The 17,245-nt window shown below is 30.0% G+C and overlaps 1 protein-coding gene across 1 annotated transcript; it reads right to left on the reverse strand.

Annotated features, from left to right (window-relative positions):
- Positions 1–1,711: 1,711 nt before the first annotated feature.
- Positions 1,712–16,472, reverse strand: LOC107443679 (NADH dehydrogenase (ubiquinone) B16.6 subunit). The gene is made up of 4 exons (XM_016057626.4): positions 16,232–16,472; positions 13,568–13,646; positions 11,684–11,755; positions 1,712–1,981 (listed from the first exon to the last, which is right to left on the reverse strand). Exons 1-4 carry the CDS (start codon positions 16,323–16,325, stop codon positions 1,777–1,779), a joined length of 450 nt encoding a protein of 149 aa, XP_015913112.1. The 5' UTR covers positions 16,326–16,472; the 3' UTR covers positions 1,712–1,776.
- Between the last annotated feature and the right edge of the window lie 773 nt (positions 16,473–17,245).

A 17,245-nucleotide genomic window follows, 5' to 3' on the forward strand; every position in this document is an offset into this window, starting at 1 on the left:
TTATTCCACTCTTTTTTAAATTAAAATAATGCTCCATTACAGCCTTAACTAAAATAAGTCGCAGATTGGATAGAAATAGTACATAGTATTTAGATATAGGATGGATGATTTTATAATTCGCGACTGCATTAAAACAAATCAATCAGTATTTTCATAAATCTAGTCCATTGAAAAATATCAGTTCATCATCGTTACAATCTATATGCTAATGTTCAAGAATTCAAATAATGTAATTTAATGTTGCTTCTCTTATTTATTATTCCTTGCGCAGATAAGAATTTCGTTACAGCTAGAAATTATTTTTGTTTTTAAATTTTAATTCCTTTTTCTGCAATATAGTATTAACAAAGTACGGTTATTGTTCATTTCTCTCCGCATTTTTGCAAACTATTTGTCAGTGCTTGCAACGAAGAATTCTAAAATAGTAAAATTAATACATTATACATTTTTAATTTTAAATAAAATAGTTGAAAAAAATCTCAGCTTAAGCATTTGGTATAGTCGAAAACGTATCAACAATCTAGTCCATTGAAATATATCTGACCCTCATCACCACCATAGTACTTAAAATTTCACATTTATCCACATCTAATTAACTCATTTATCACTCAATTTCAGTGCATATAATTAAACTAGAAATTTGTCTTTCACTAAAGCTAAAGAACAATAATAAAAAATTTACTTATACAAAATGGAAAGAAATTCTGCCTTCGTGTAGGACTTTTTGATGGAAGGTAACCCTCCATTTGTGTCACATGTATAGGAAAATCTCCTACGGTTAGCCTGACTGCAAGGGGACTCTAACCCAAAATCCGTCTACTACTCAGGATATTTTCACTTAAATTATTAACATTCAACATACTACAGTACTGGCAATCTGTTGAGGAATAAGAGAAGTAATTTTTGCCATCAGCAGATATTTTATCGCCAAAATATTATTATTTCTTCAACAAATACGGAGAAATTTGAGAACATACGGGTAAACAGGGTTGTATCTGCTACATTTCAGATTTTCAAATTCATGACTTTCCTTGACAAATCCCAAGAATTTTTCATGACTTAACGTAGTTACTATTTTCTCCGACAAAAACACGACAATAAATTTAAAAAAAGCATTATAATAACATTAATTGAAATAATAGGTATAACCAAAACTGTTATACACTGCGTCTTCATATTTATAGATTTTAAATTTAAAAAACAGAGTAACGAAAGATTAAAGCAATAAAATAGCAGAAAAAATATAAAAGCAAATAATTTTTTCTTTATTTTTTTTTGTAGAATTATATTTTAAAGATACTTTTCCTGTTTATCGGAAATAAAGAAATACTTTTTCTGTTTTCATTTTGAAATAAAACTCGCCAATGACTGGCTTACTTCAGCTAGAATTTGAAATTGATAAAATACAAAAAACAAATAATCTGAAATCATAGAACAGGGTTCATGCTCTACTTTAAAAATAAAATTCAAGTACTTTTTAAGACTTATTTAAAATTCTCAAGGACTTAAATTTTAGTAAAAGATAGACTAAAATTTAAAATTTTAAACCAAAAATGTCTTGACGATAATAGTTAGTTGACGATAAATGTTAGACGATAATAGCAGTACTGAAAAATCATGACATTTCATGACTCAATTTTGTTCAATACTGAAATTCATGACTTTCCAGGTGCGTGGAAAATACAGGAGGCAGATATTAAAAAAGGCAACATTCTCCACAAAAAACTCTTTTTATTTCCTATTCAAAGCATTACAACATTCTATAATAAATATATTTCACATCCAAAAGTCGTATGTCTGCATCCAATACTCATCATTGGGGTGAGCATGGGCATAGTATTCAAATGAATAGGGATCAATTATGTTGTCACCAACTGTTGTGTAGAGTGGCTGACCATAATATGTCCCCACTTTCCATCCGGGAACATTCTTCATCAGGTCAGCTTCCTCCTCTCGGTTCTTACGAAGTTGATTCAGATACCTAGAATTAAAACTCTCAATGAAATGTACATAGTTTCGATTTTCATTTTTTTAAAAGCCCTTAAACAAATCTGGAAAAAAAAAAAAACCCTGTACATATTACACACAATATATTAAGAGGAAACAACAATTACTGTGCTCTTGTGTGAGCTATAGTGGGCAAATTATATTTATCAGTTTTAATTGGTGGAAAAACAGCTGAACATACCTATAGTAAATGAAGTATCATGGTAAATATTATCCCATAGATTCAGGGTTGCAAAAAACCCACCTGCCCAATAAAACCCGCCCGGGTTTTACGGGGTAAAACTCACTCTGTAAAACCCGGTAAAACTCACCCTAAAGTGGGTTTTACTTGGTTTTTCTAAGATTGATTTCTTTTTTCATCCTCTGTTATATTAAAGAGCTATTCTATTGAAATATATATGTAGTCCAGTCTAAAAAAAATTAACCTACAGTGAAGAAACTAATTGTGTTGGAGACTGGAGAGTCACCTTGCTGGCTAGATTTGACTGTATGGTCATTGATTATTCAGTGCCATTGATTCGCTTTCTATGCAAATAAAAAATTTTCCTCAAACATTTTTTAAGATTAAAATATAAATAAAAAGTAAACCTGTGTTAAATAAGTTTCAAATGTGTGATGTATGTGAGTACATATAACATTTTGTATCGTGATGTCGGAAGAAACTCTTTTCAGACTTTCACATCAATTAATTATCTATATGAAGTCAATTTATAAAATTAAACTTAATTATTAATATTAAAATAAGCTTTTTTAAAATAGGGTACTTATCCCTGCCCTCTCTTTTGAACCCCCCCCCCATTAAAACATGAAAAGCCCAATAAAACCCACCCGGGTTGGGTTTTTCTACAAAAACACGGGTTTTTTGCAACCCCGCATAGATTACGCTTTGAGTGGTCACCATTTTTAAAAAGACAAAAATAAGAAAAAAAATTCCCAGCAATTTCCCAGTTTGTAAAGAAAAAAAATATCAAAATTTGCTGCATTTTCCCTCTTATTTTAGACGATTTTTAAATTCCCTGTATTTTCCAGGTTTTCCCTGCGGCAACCTAGGGTTTTTTTAAAAGTGCTCAATTTTCCCTTTTCGAAAATGAGATTTATTTTCTTTGGCGTGCCGATTCTCGCCATGTATTATGGAAAAACGTGCTTTTCACATTGTTCTATTCAACCTTTTCTCAATTCATTCAACCACAATCCATTTCGGCGTACCGTCGGTCCATAACGTATGATAGCGCCAATCACGTTACATTTTTGATGAAATACTTGGGAGTTCACATGCGCGTCTACTGAGCCGAGATTCTAGCACCTCTCGTGTGCAAATCTGCTGCATTTTGCAATATATTCTCAATTTCAGGCTTCATTTTTCAGCCTCTGATATTGAACTGAAAAATTTCTCCAAATTTTTTAATAGAGGTAAAATTTCTCTTCATAAAATTTCTCCAAATTTTTTAATAATAGGCTCTTTGTCAGAAACTAATTATTTTATCAAGATTATGCAAAGTTTTCAAAAATGATTTTGCATTTTGTTGATGTATATAGTGCTTAAAAATATTTTTTGAGTGCAGAAAAAGTACTTAAAAGGTGCTTAATCTTTGTTGAAAGATTTGGCTAAGCACCCTGTACAATTCAGTTAAATATCTACTGAAATGCCCTATGGTAGAATTGTGACGATGTTGTCGCAGATTGCTACAGAGTTTTTGCAGAAAGAATTTTTATTTTATTTCTGCAGAAATTTTACACATAAAATTTGAATTGCACTTTGAATCACTTTTCAGAATCAGAATAATCACTTTTTGTCGTGTTCAATTTATGCCGATAATATCGAAAATCCAAGTAGTGTTTCGAATGTATTTTCAACAGTCAAATGATTTTTAGGTGGTTTTTAATTATCCCAATATACACTCTATAACAAAAAAATCGACGCACCAAGAACGCACTAAGACGCGCAAAATCGGCGCTCGATCAGGCTGGAATGATGCCAACTGGGGACGTATAGTCTTTAGCGACGAATCCCGCTTCCAACTGTGTCCTGACGATCATCGAAGACGTGTTTGGAGACGCACAGGGCAGAGGGGGGATCCTGACTTCACTATTGCACGCCACACCGACCCTCAACAAGGCATTATGGTCTGGGGTGCCATTTCCTTTGACAGCCGGACCCCTTTGGTCGTCATTAGAGGTACACTTACTGCACAGCGGTACGTCGACGACATCCTAAGACCTGTTTTGCTACCGTTCCTTTTGCAGAGCCCTGGGCTGGTTTTTCAGCAGGACAATGCCAGGCCACATACAGCACGTGTTGCTATGAACTGTCTGCAAGATTGTCAAACTCTTCCATGGCCTGCCAGATCACCAGATCTCTCTCCCATCGAGCATGTCTGGGAAATGATGGGAAGGCGATTGCATCTGGCAGGGAATGTTGATGACCTCGTACGACAATTGGATCGAATTTGGCAGGAAATACCGCAAGAGACCATCCGGGAGCTTTATCGGTCTATGCCACGCCGTGTGGCAGCTTGTATCCAGGCTAGAGGCGCGGGTCATACCTTATTGAACTTGTTACTGTAGCTCTGCAATAAATTATTCAATTGTTCTGAAATTTTAATCATTTACTATTCTGTACATGTCTTCCTATCCACCAATTTTCGTTTCAATTGGACAACTCCTTCTTGGTGCGTCGATTTTTTTGTTATAGAGTGTATTTCAGACGTTATGAGAAATTGGAATCGTGCATTCGAGTATTTACTTTTTAAAGCAATGATTCCACAGGAGGCAATTATTGCTTTTGATTTCCATGTAGTTTTTAAAATTTGATATTTTTTATTACAATAATCAAATCTTGAAACGAAACACTCATTTGAGTAACCCTTTTCTTAATAGTCCGATTCACGTGATTTTGTTGTCATTCTGTTTTCTGTCATTCTGTAATTACTGCCGCAGATTTCATGATTTTTAATTATTTCTTTTAGTGATTTACAAAATGCGATAATGGAAATAATGAGTGCGTTTTTCTCTCCAACAAAATGCGAGAATATCGCCCACAATATTAGAATAAAAAAATACTACGTATTCAATGAAAATAATTACGTTTCTTTCTTTTTATAAATACAGCATTTTTGTTACCTTGAATCAGGGTTTGTTGACATAAATCAGATTGATTTCAATCACGACTTAAATCAAGCGTTTTTTTTTAAGTTTAAAAATTTATTTTTAATAAATTGCTGCATTAATTAATTTAAGTTAACGAAATTACTTTCTTTCTTGGTGTGTGTTAAATTCCAACACATTTGAAATTATATTTTTAAAAATCTTTTGATTCTTGAGATTGAAAGTACAGATTATAGTAAACATGAATTTCTTTTCACAAAAAAAATAATGTTAATTAAAATCTGCATTATATTTTAATGGTGGAAAATGTATATTTTTAAAGCTTGAGGTTATCTTCAAAAAAAATTACCCTAATATGTCGAAAACAGGGTTTAAATTATCTATTTCATCTGGTCTTCAAATTTCAATCATGCATTTGTTTCAAAATGATTGCTGTGCCTTCAAAGCTATGTATTAAAATGAAAAATTGTTTTAGGTAGTTAGAGCTTCTAAAATATTGTTACAATATAGTTTTAATAGTAGTTCAATTTTGATTAAACATTTATAAAGTTTTTTTTAATCATAAATCAAAGTTCTTACATTGTATTAGAATAAAAATTTAAAAAATCAGATTTTAAAAAAAAAATCACGAACTTGAATTAGTCTTTTTTATCTTGCAGAGAGTGCGAGAGAGTCACAGAAAGGCAGAAAAAAATTCTACCACAGGGTTGAAATGAAATAAAGATGGCGGATGATAACAGGATAGGAAAAATTTCTGAAGCCTTTGGGCCAAAATTTCAATTCTTAATACTGGAAAGTTTTTTTTTTTTTTTTAAATCTTTTTATGAGCATTATTTTAAAAAAATGCTCCTAAAATTTAGCAACTATTTAAAAAAAATGTTATGTTCTTTATTTTTTAATATTTTTGTTAGCTTAATTAGTTTCTTTTAAATAATAAATAGTTCCTTTTAAAGTTAAGCTTAATAGTTTCCTTTAAAATAATAATTACATAGAAATTAAATTACTATTAAAGTCAAAAATCTTAATGAAATAATAAAAATATTAAGTCTAAAAATAAGAAAGATTCATAAATTTTTTTTTTAAATTTCACTTTAATAATTTTTTTTGTCAATTGTTTATAATTTAAAAAAATAAATAAATAAAGCTTTTTTTAATGAAGAAAATGAAAGTATTTCATAAGCTTTTTCCCTTAATTTATATTTATTTCAATGAAAGAAAAATAATTATTTCTCAAAAGAAACACTTAAAAAAATAAAAAAATTTAGGCATAGAAAACCAAATTAATAAATTAAATAAAAAAAATCTATGTTTAAATACATTTTACTACACTGAATAGTGGCCAAATATTTGTTACACCCCCTAGTTTTTGTTATTTAATTGTTAAATATCATATGTTAATAAAAAGAAAATTAATTAAAAATAAAATATTTAAATTTACTAAAACAAAACAACACAGCTTTAATAAAATTTGTTATGAAATTTTTTTTCCAGATAATTTTATTTTTAAACAAAATATTGGATAAATTGAAAATAATAAAAGTCCACATAATTTAACTAGGTATAAGTGTACAAATTTATTTAGGAAGATAAGGATAACAAAACTTCAAAATCAAAATAAATTACATAATAGCAGCTTATACAGATTCTAGAATTACTCTGAATAAAACTAAATATGGAAATATATATATATATATATATTTTTTTTTGAAAAAGTTTAATAGTTATTTCTAAATAATCGTATGAGCTTTTTCTAGGTTTTACCTCCAGTGTAATAAGAAAGTTTTTCCGAAAAAAATTTCACCCTTGCAGGGTTGACGGAGAAAAAAATGAACAAAAATGTTGCTTTTAGTAGCCTAAAGCATGAAAATAATTGTCGTAAACTATGAAAATAGTTCCCTAAATAAGAACAAATATTCTTCAAAAATATGACTAAAATTTTATTAAATGACTTAATTGTCATATACCATGATCCTTTCAGTCAAGCCGGTGCCAAATATGATAATTTTTATATAAACGTTAGTGTTCTAGCTTTACAGCTTTATATAAAAAAAAATTAGTATATTTGCAGAAAATTAAATACTTTTAATTTCAAGAATTCACACAAAAAAATACTTTTTCATTAAAAAAAACATACTTTTTTTAAAAAAAATTCCCTTTTATCAATAATTGATTTAGCAGATATATAGAAGTGAAAAGTGATTACTCAAATTCAAAATGTACACATCGTAATACTGTATTAAAAATTGAGTTTTTTAAAATCATGCAATAGCTATTAAAAATTTCGTAGCAATAACTATTGAAAAGGCGATCGAGAAACGAAATAGTTTTACGATGGACTTTGCGTTAAGTGAATGAAATAAAAAGTGATGACTCAAATTTGCAATTCAAAATTTTTTATTTTTTTTAAAAAAAATTTAAGAGTGTTCAGAAGCTCTGGCTGGCCACAGGTTTTCAACCCAATTCATGCTTAAAAAATTTTTAAAAAAAATAAAACATCGCTTGGAGTATAGAAAGTCTCCAAATAGAAAAATAGCTGCATTTTTTAGCATTTTCAAGCAAAAAATGTTGAATTTTAGTTGCCTGTGGCAACCCTGCCCCCGAATCATGAGAATAGCTGCCAACTATGCTGGATTTTCCAGTAGACCACTGGATTTTGCCAGTTTCTTCCTGATCTACTGGTTTAATAAAACTTCTCCTGGTTTTTTTTTTGTTCATTTTAAAAAAAATTCCCTTCCTTCAAGGTCAAAACCCATGACTTTCCAGATACCAGATTCTCAATTACATAATTCATTAATATATGGGTGATTCTCACGAAACATGACAATTCGGACCAAAAAATTTCTTCAAATTTAAAGTCCTCAAAATAATCTAAAAATTTTTTTGTATACTTCTTTAGCTAACCTTATTAATATCTTATAGACAGCAGTGTAGTTTATTGACATTTGCTCGAGAAAAAAAATAAAATAGAAATTCACCAAATCTTGAATGCCAGGAAAATGACATATGACCTTAGAAGTTTAAAAAACAGTCATTTTAAGTTAATAGTAAGTAACTCAACTTAAGCCTTTATGTTAGATGGACCATAAATAGCTTAAATTAATTCTTTTTATCCACTGTAGAGAGAAACAAAAAAAAATTTTGTTGCTGATATGTACAGAATAAAATTGTGTATAATAATCAATCATTAAATAAATAAATAACTTTGATTACATCCAAGCATATTACAATCATACATAAACTTGGTATTAGGTTAATATTTGCTTTCCCCCTTTACAGTATTAGAAGTTAAAAAGAATTTCTGGTAATATTTCAATGTCCTGGCATTCCAGCCAGGATAATGACAAATTCGCCGTTTTATAGCATGTAGCTTTACTTTAATTTAATATTTTGGCCGAAGACGTTTATATTCCGTAAAAAACGACAGTATTTCTTAAAATAACTCAGATAAATCTATGTAGTTTCTGTTCTTAATGATTTCAAGAAGCCAGGAAAATGACAGCATAAAAACCTACTCATCTTGAAAAATTGTTTGAAATAGATTTTGAGCCAGAAAATTGGTTCTTTATTCATGCATCGAGACATGTTCAGATAGGAGGGTATCTAGTCAATCTATTAACATAAGATATTGATTCCTGGCGCTACCTATTTTGGTTATAAATCACTAAATAAAAGTAGCCAGGAAAATGACAGATTTTCATGGGACAAACAAATTATTGACAGAAAAAATTATTTTAAACGAAGTTTCAGTAAACAATACCCTCTGCGTATATTCTAGAAATGCTTACATAGGATAAGATAAAAAAAATTAGATTTTGAAAAATGTATGGGAAGTTTTGAAGCTAGTTATTATTGGAAATACTGTTTGGGACATGCCAGGAAAATGACATTTTGATATTCAATTAAATTTTTTAATTATACAAAACAGTCAATGATAGTGCAAAGTCATTTTAAAATGCTAACAGGAATGCTATTTATTAATTTTTTTAAAAAAAAAGTTCTTTTAGTATTATAGTATTAGATCTTGGAGCAAGGAACAGTGAATATCATGTTTCGTGAGAATAACCCATATATATATATATATATATATATATATATAGGGTGTCTCAGTTAAACGTTTCAGAACTCCTAAGAGAGGTAGGGTGCATCCTGACAACTCGAAATCATATAGCAATGTGGGGTCGGAAATGCTTTCCTGAAGCGGTGATGTACACAGAAGCACCACAAAGAAAAGAGTCCGTAAGTGAAAAGTCGCTCTAATAATACATTGAAAAAAGCATAAGGTACATGGGTCAAAGTAAGCGTTCGAAGCTTCTGCCATCGGCTCCAATGCACACCTCACATTTCTGGTGCATGGATATCCGAACATTCTGCAATACTCCAGGCATACCTCGAATTTCTCCGGCTGCTACGGTGATTCTTGCAACCAGCTCCTCAGCATTGTCAACAGGAGCATCATAAACCAGTGTTTTCATATGACCCCTGAAATTAAAATCCAGACAAGATAGGTCGGGTTACCGAGGAGGCCAAAGCACTGGAAAGCTCGGAACTTTCGTATAACGCCATCTACTGTGTCTAGAAAGCATTTCAGACCCCGCATTGCTATATGATTTCGAGTCGTTAGGATGCACTCTACCCATCTTAGGAGTTCTGAAATGTTTAACTGAGACACCCTGTATATATATATATTTATATATACACAAAATCAATTATAGAGAAAAGAAAAAAAATTATTAGAAAAGTGTTTTTTCTTAATGAAAAATAATTTTTTGAATGAATTCTATCAATTAAGAGTATTTAATTCTCGGCAAATATAGAAAAAAATTTTTGATATAAAAATTTAGTGCTGAGAACACAAATGTTTATATAAAAATTATCACGTTTGCCATCAACTTGACTGAATGGATCATGGTATATGACAATTAAGTTATTTAATAAAATTTCAGTCATTTTATTTAAAAATTTTTGTTCTTAATTAGGAGACTATTATTTCCATGCTTAAGGTTACTAAAAGCAACTATTTTGTTAATTTTTTTCCTGCAAGGGTGAGATTTCTTTTCAAAGAAACCTTCTCATTACACTGGGGATAAAAAAAAAACAACTAAAAATGACCAATGCAACTGTTTAGCAATAACTATTAAATTTTTTAATATTAAAAAACTAAAAAAAAAAAAAAATTCCATATCATTTATTTAAGTTTTGTATAGAATATATAATTCTACTTATATAATTCCAAAATATGTATCCCAATAATTTATATAATTCCAAAATATGTATAATCTAATATATATTTATTTTGAATTTGAAATTATCCTTATTTTCCTAAATAAATGAGTACACTTATATATTGTAAAATTATGTGGATTTATATTATATTCAGTTTATCTAATATTTTGTTTAAAAATAAAATCTGAAAAAAAAAAAAAAAAAAAAAAAAAAAAAAGCATTTCATAACAAATTTGTTTAAAGCTTTATTGTCTTTCTTTTTTAGTAATTTAAGATATTTTATTTTTAATTAATTTTCTTTGATAAATATTTGACAATATTATGTTATTTAGCAATTAAATAACAAAAACTAAGGATGTAACAAATATTTGGCTTCCATTCAATGTATTCGGTTTAGGAAAATATTTTTCAACAAAGGTTTTTTTGCATGCCTAAAAATGTTTTTTTCTTTCTCTTAATTCAAGTTTTCCACTTGGGAAATAATTATTTTTCTTTCGTTGAAACAAATATAAATAAAGAAAAAACATTTATGAAAAACTTTTTTTCAATAAAAAAAAGTTTTATTTCATTTAAAAGATTGAGCCATTTAATAAAATGTTGGTCAGAATTATTGAAAATTTTTTGTTCTAATATAGGCAACTATTTTCACGCTTTAAGGCTACTAAAAGCAACTATTATGTTCATTTTTTTCTGTGGCAACCTTGTATGATCTACCAAAAATTATGACACTAATCTACAGTAATATGCAAACAAAATTATTTAATAATCAATAAAAATGTAATACAATAAAATATGATTAGAAAACACCAATGATGACTTTTTAATTATTCAGGGGCCTGTTGAGGTTTTTTTAAGAGGTATCCATTTTGTAAAAATTTAGACGTAATTTGAGAAAATTAAAAATTACATTAAAAAATCAATACAAAAATTCAGTAAAATAAGAAAATATTTGCAAAAAAATTGTCACTACAAATAAAAATAATTTATGACTGGTAAATTTCTATATATATGTTCTATACCCATATGTTCAAAAACAATTTTATTATTGTAAAATTTTGGTCTTAAAATTGTATCCAAATTTAAATAAAATTGATTGTCCATAATTAAATTTCAACTTTAACAACATTTATCTTCATTACATTTTAGACATAGAGAAACTTCAGAATTTTCTCATAAAAAAGGTCTATTAAAATAAATGTTTAAAATAATCATATGAATTGCCATAAATTTCACAGAGGGACATTTCCCCTGTTATTTATTTTTAAAAAATGGTAATATGTAGAGAAATTTTTTTTTTAATAACATAATTGTAAATATTTTACTCTCGAAATAAGAAGAAAATCCTTACATGCGATCCCTTTCAGCAACAAGTAAAGGTTCAATTGCAACAGTCAATTCTTCATTTTCTCTTCTATTCCTCCTACAATTTAAATAAATATCAAATATAGAAAAGATTTTTTTCAAAACTGAATAAAACCAGAGTTGGCATGGTTTAGGACAGAATGGAACAATCTACGGTTTTAACTGTCCTGTCCAAAACCCTTTTATTCAAATCATGTCACAATTTTAAAAAAATTGAAGGATAGTTTTTCTTACACAAATCTTTCAAAAAAAATAAGCACCTTTTAAGTACTTTTTAGGCACTTAAGAAATATTTTTTAAGCACTATATACAATAACAAAATGCAAAATAATTTTTCAACGACTTTACATGATCATGATAAAATAACTTGTTTCAGACAAAAAACTCTTTTCTTGATTACATAAGTGACCGATCGAGAGATTATTCGGTTCGAAAAATGAGTTTGGAAGGTGAAGCCTGAAATTGAGAAAATCTAACAAAATGCAACACATGAGAGTGCTAGAATCTCACCGAACTGAGTTCAGTAGACGCACATGCAGACTCGCAAGTATTTTATAAAACATGTGAAAGGATTGTAGCTTTCATACGCTATGGACAGGCGATAGGCCAAAATGGATTGTAGTTGAATGAATTGTGATATCGTTGAATAAAACAATGTGAAAACCACGCTTTTGCATAATATGTGCCAAAAATCAACATGGTAAAGAAAAAAATCTATTTTTTGAAAGCACTTTTTAAAAACACCCATTGAAAAAAGCACCTTGAAGACCTTTAATAAAATAAAAATCTAAAATAAGGACCTTAAAGCCATTTTTAAAAACGCTCTCACCATGTAACAAGAAACAGAATGAAGTTCTTTTTTTGAATAAAAAAGTTTATTATTATTAACTTTTTCATTAAAAATTAAAAAAGTTAATCATAAATTTCTTAAATTTTTAATAAAAAAGTTTATTATTACTCAGATTTGTTTTTATATTGCATTATTTATCATTATGTAAAAACATAATTTATCAGTATTTAAAGCATATTTATTCATATTTAAGGGATAAAGTATTCACTTTTGTTCAATGAATTGCAAAGCTTCTGAAGTTATAAATCTTTTCCTATCATATTATATTATTTTCCTTTACTAAGTTAAATTAAAATATATAAAAACTAGCAAATATTTATTAATATATGTAATTATTATGTGTAGAAAGGTATAGAATTTCTACCCTTTCCCAATATTCAGGGTCTTGGACATTTTAAGACAGTAAAACCCACATGTCCTATCCAGGGTTGGGGTTCTGGACGTCCTAAACTGGTTTTAAACAGGACATATGGGTTTTACTGTCTTTAACTGCCGTAGATAATTTTCATACAATTTCGATAATTTTTACACAGTTGATTTTTATATATTTGATAATTTTTACACAGTTGATTTTTATATATTTGATAATTTTTATACAATTTACTTAAACTTATTTATTAAAAGAATACAATATAACAGGGAAAGATTTATAACTTTCAAAGCTCCACCATTCATTGAACAACAATAGTGAATACCTTATATCCTTTAAATATGAATAAATATGCTTTTAATACTGATAAATTACATTTTTGCATAAGTATAAAAAATGTAATATTAAAAATAATAATTAACTTTTTTAATAAAACAAAAACCTGTCTTCATTTTGTTTCCTGTTCAAAGATAAAATCTTATTTTTCCCAATATTTTCTTTCAATTATGACATAATTTGAGTAAAAGGGTTTTAGACAGTTTTGGAAAAGACGGATTAAACCCTGGTTTAAACCTTGGATTAATCCATTCTGTAATAAACTTTGCCAATACTGGTCCTGTCCAAAACGTGCAAAATTGTATAAAACTTACCTTCTAAGTCTTAAACTTTCATGATAACCACAATAAGCAGCGGCTGAAATCAGAAAATAAGCACTGAAGGCTTTGAAACCTGAAAAAACATAAAATGTTCAAAAACACTATTGGAGATATAAAATAATTTATGTTTACATGTGCAAAACTATTTGGAGAAATAAAATAACCGAGATATTACTAACCGACCCAATTTTTGGTTTATTAAGAATAATGTTCAACTTGTTCAATTTTGAATCCAATCTAGAAGACAACTATAAACAACATTTTTATGTAACTTTGAACTGTACAAGATTTATAAACAACCCGATAATTATTAAACACATAAAAATAAATAGAAAGAATTGATGATGGCCCCCGTGATTCAAATGAATGATGATAATACAATAAAAAAGATGCTGCTTTTTAAACCCACTCGAACAAGAAGGCTGTCGTTGAGGTGGGCTGACTCGGTGGTGTCTGATTTTGTTTCAACTAATGAAAAGAATTGGAGATCAAAGATAAATCGGAAATCATAATGGAGAAATGTTCAGAGAAAGGCCCACACTGGACTGTCTGGCCAACTATGATAAATGTCAAACATATTTTATGAACAAAAGACCACTTATTTAGAACTCAGTCATTTTGTTGCTACTAATTAGTCATAACTGATATGGAAAAATTTTTCCCCTGACCCGCCCTTATATAGGGCATATGGGTAAATGTTTATTAAAATTAAAAAAAAAGAAAAATCCAGAAAACAGTACACACAGAAAATACACATCAGACATGGCAATAGCACATGAACATGACGGGCGCAGAGCAGCAAAAATCATGTAAGGTGATAAAACATTAAAACAGCAAGATATTAAAAGTGTCAGTTAAAAGAACAATTAAAAAGATAAATGTGCAAAATTTACAAAGGAACTATATAGTATAACATTTTAAAACAGTACTTTTAAAACCAATTAAATAGTACAAAAGTAATTACAATAAAATTGGAGGAAGTAAAAGAGTTTATGAAAGACATAGTAAAAGTTATAAAACTATACCATCAATAAAATTGAGACACCCAAGCTGGAACGAGCGAGTTCCGAGACCATTAAAGATCGTCCCCCAATACATCCTCTAAAGTTTGTTTAATAATCTTTTTTATGATATTTCTACAAGTCAGGTTAGCATAGCATTGAATAATATTGTTGAATAATATTATTAAAGTGATTGCCCTGGAGTGTCTTGAATTGAAAACAATTCATTAACAAGTGATCAATAGATTGATATTCACCACAGTAATTACATTCTGGATTTTTGTGGAATAATTTATATTGGTGTTCTCCAAACACTCCGTGGCCTGTTAAAAATTGATTGAGATAGAAGTTTGCTTGTAGTTTATTTAATTTCGGGTCTTTAAAAAATTTGAATGTCTGTCTCCCTTTCTCGGAACTTCGCCATTGCAGCCCCCAACGCTTCATGCTATATAATTTAACCTGAGTTTTAATTTGGGCGATGGAGCTTGGGACCTCAAGGGTAATTTGGCAGGGATCAGTGGCTTTCTCAGCTGCTTGATCCGCCTCCTCGTTGCCTTGAGTACCTGTATGGGCTTAAACCCAATTACAGAGTATATTAGATCGCCATAATTGTTCAGTATTTTCAAAAATTTCCGTATTTGATACTGGGTTTTGTAAGGCTCGCAACAAGGAAAGCGAATCAGTATAGATAGTGGCGCCTGGATATTTTTTTTTAGAGAGCCAGAGAAAAAGCATTATTAATTGCCACCAACTCTGTCATGTAAACACTACTATTGTTTGAGATCCTGGTGGAGGTTGCCTCGATTAAAGTACTGTGCATTTTAATAACAATGCCGGAGCCAGTTCTATATTCTGTGGTATCAGAAGCGGAGTCGGCAGCCTCCATCCTTGATCCATCAGTAAAAATTTCAAGGTCGCTGTTTGTTGGGAGTGATCTGCCGTAGTCATAACTGATATGCAAAGTAAAGTCTGATTGTGGTTTAACTGTCAATGCATCTATTAATAGCAAAATAAATGAGGAAAAGCATTAAACTGTGCACTTATAAATTTCATTTTCAATAATTAAACAAAATACTTGAAATTATTGCAAGAAGTACAGATCTCAATTTTGGATAGATGTCAACTATATTTCTGTTCCTTATTTCGAAGTAACCACAAAGTTTTTAAACCACTTATATTTAAAATATGTAAACTTGAATGAATTAATTTCAATTCCATATAGCTTTTATTTTAATGACTTCAAAATTATAACTATTAAAAAATATATTTAGCTCATATATTAAACTCTTTTTAGTATTAATGAAGAAAAAAAAATTATTTAACATAAAAAATAAACTGAATTTTTTTATAAGAATTTCATCTCTTTGTATGAAATTATAACGTTTCCCTAAATATTAATTTTTAAAACTGTGATCTGAAAAATTTTTGTTTTATGTTAACAGTATTGATTTTAATTAACTGAAAGCGAAGTCCAAATTCCATATAAAATTAATTTTAAAAGTAGATATATAATTCCTTTCATATTTAAAGCAGCAAGTCAGTATCTAAAAAATTATGATAGCTTGCCTTCAAACATGAGTATTCCCCCCCCCCCCAAAAAATAATAGTACCTCCAAGAATAATAAAAAAAATAATTAAATCAAAATTTATACTTAACCACTCCAAGGTTTCTTCAATGGAATACGCTGCCACTGTATTGATGAATAGCCACCTTTCGGTGGCATATCTTGACGAGCACTTGAAGCTGACATCTTGTGAAATTAACACAAATTTTACATTTAACCAAATATTATAAAAATAATAAATATAATTACTTCATTTCTTTAACAACTAGCAAGCTAATTACAGATCATGATGGTTCAGGACAATACGGTCAACAATAAAGTTGAAGTTGTAGTATTTCGGCAAACTGGAAATAGTTGTAGTGCTGTTGTTGTTGTTAATTTACGTCGCACTAGAGCTGCACAATGGGCTATTGGTGACGGTCTGGGAAACATCCCGGAGGATGATCCGAAGACATGCCATCACGATTTTGATCCTCTGCGGAGGGGATGGCACCCCCGCTTCGGTAGCCCGACGACCTGCGCGCGAAGTTGAGCACTTTACGGTAGCACAGTTTAACGAGGACCCATACCGCACACCCTCGGTCCCTATGCAGACTGATCCAAGTGGTCACCCACCCGCACACTGACCGTAACCAGTGATGCTTGACTTCGGTGATCTGCTGGGAACCGTGTCTTAACGATCAGTCCACTGCGGGACTAGTTGTAGTGCATTTCGTCGCACTAGAGCTGCACAATGGATGGTGTTTTCTGCACTAGGGAACGCTGCAAGCTCGGTACCGCCTAAATTTCCGGGTTACTGTTTCCGTTGTATTTTAAAGCCATTTGGCAACATTGTGCTTTGAGATTCTTGCAATCAATGTATTTGATTACTTATTACTTGTGTTTACAATGCTAACAATACTTGTCCCACAGTGGACTGATCGTTAAGACACGGTTCTCATCAGATCACCGAAGTCAAGCATCACTGGCTGCGGTCAGTGTGCGGGTGGGTGACCCACTTGGATCAGTCTGCGTAGGGACCGAGGGTGTGCGGTATTGGTCCTCGTTAAACTGTGCTACCGTAAAGTGCTCGACTTCGCGTGCAGGTCGTTGGGCTACCGAAGCGG

The sequence above is a fragment of the Parasteatoda tepidariorum genome, chromosome 8 (assembly GCF_043381705.1).
Source record: "Parasteatoda tepidariorum isolate YZ-2023 chromosome 8, CAS_Ptep_4.0, whole genome shotgun sequence".
NCBI classification, from domain to species: Eukaryota; Metazoa; Arthropoda; class Arachnida; order Araneae; family Theridiidae; genus Parasteatoda; species Parasteatoda tepidariorum.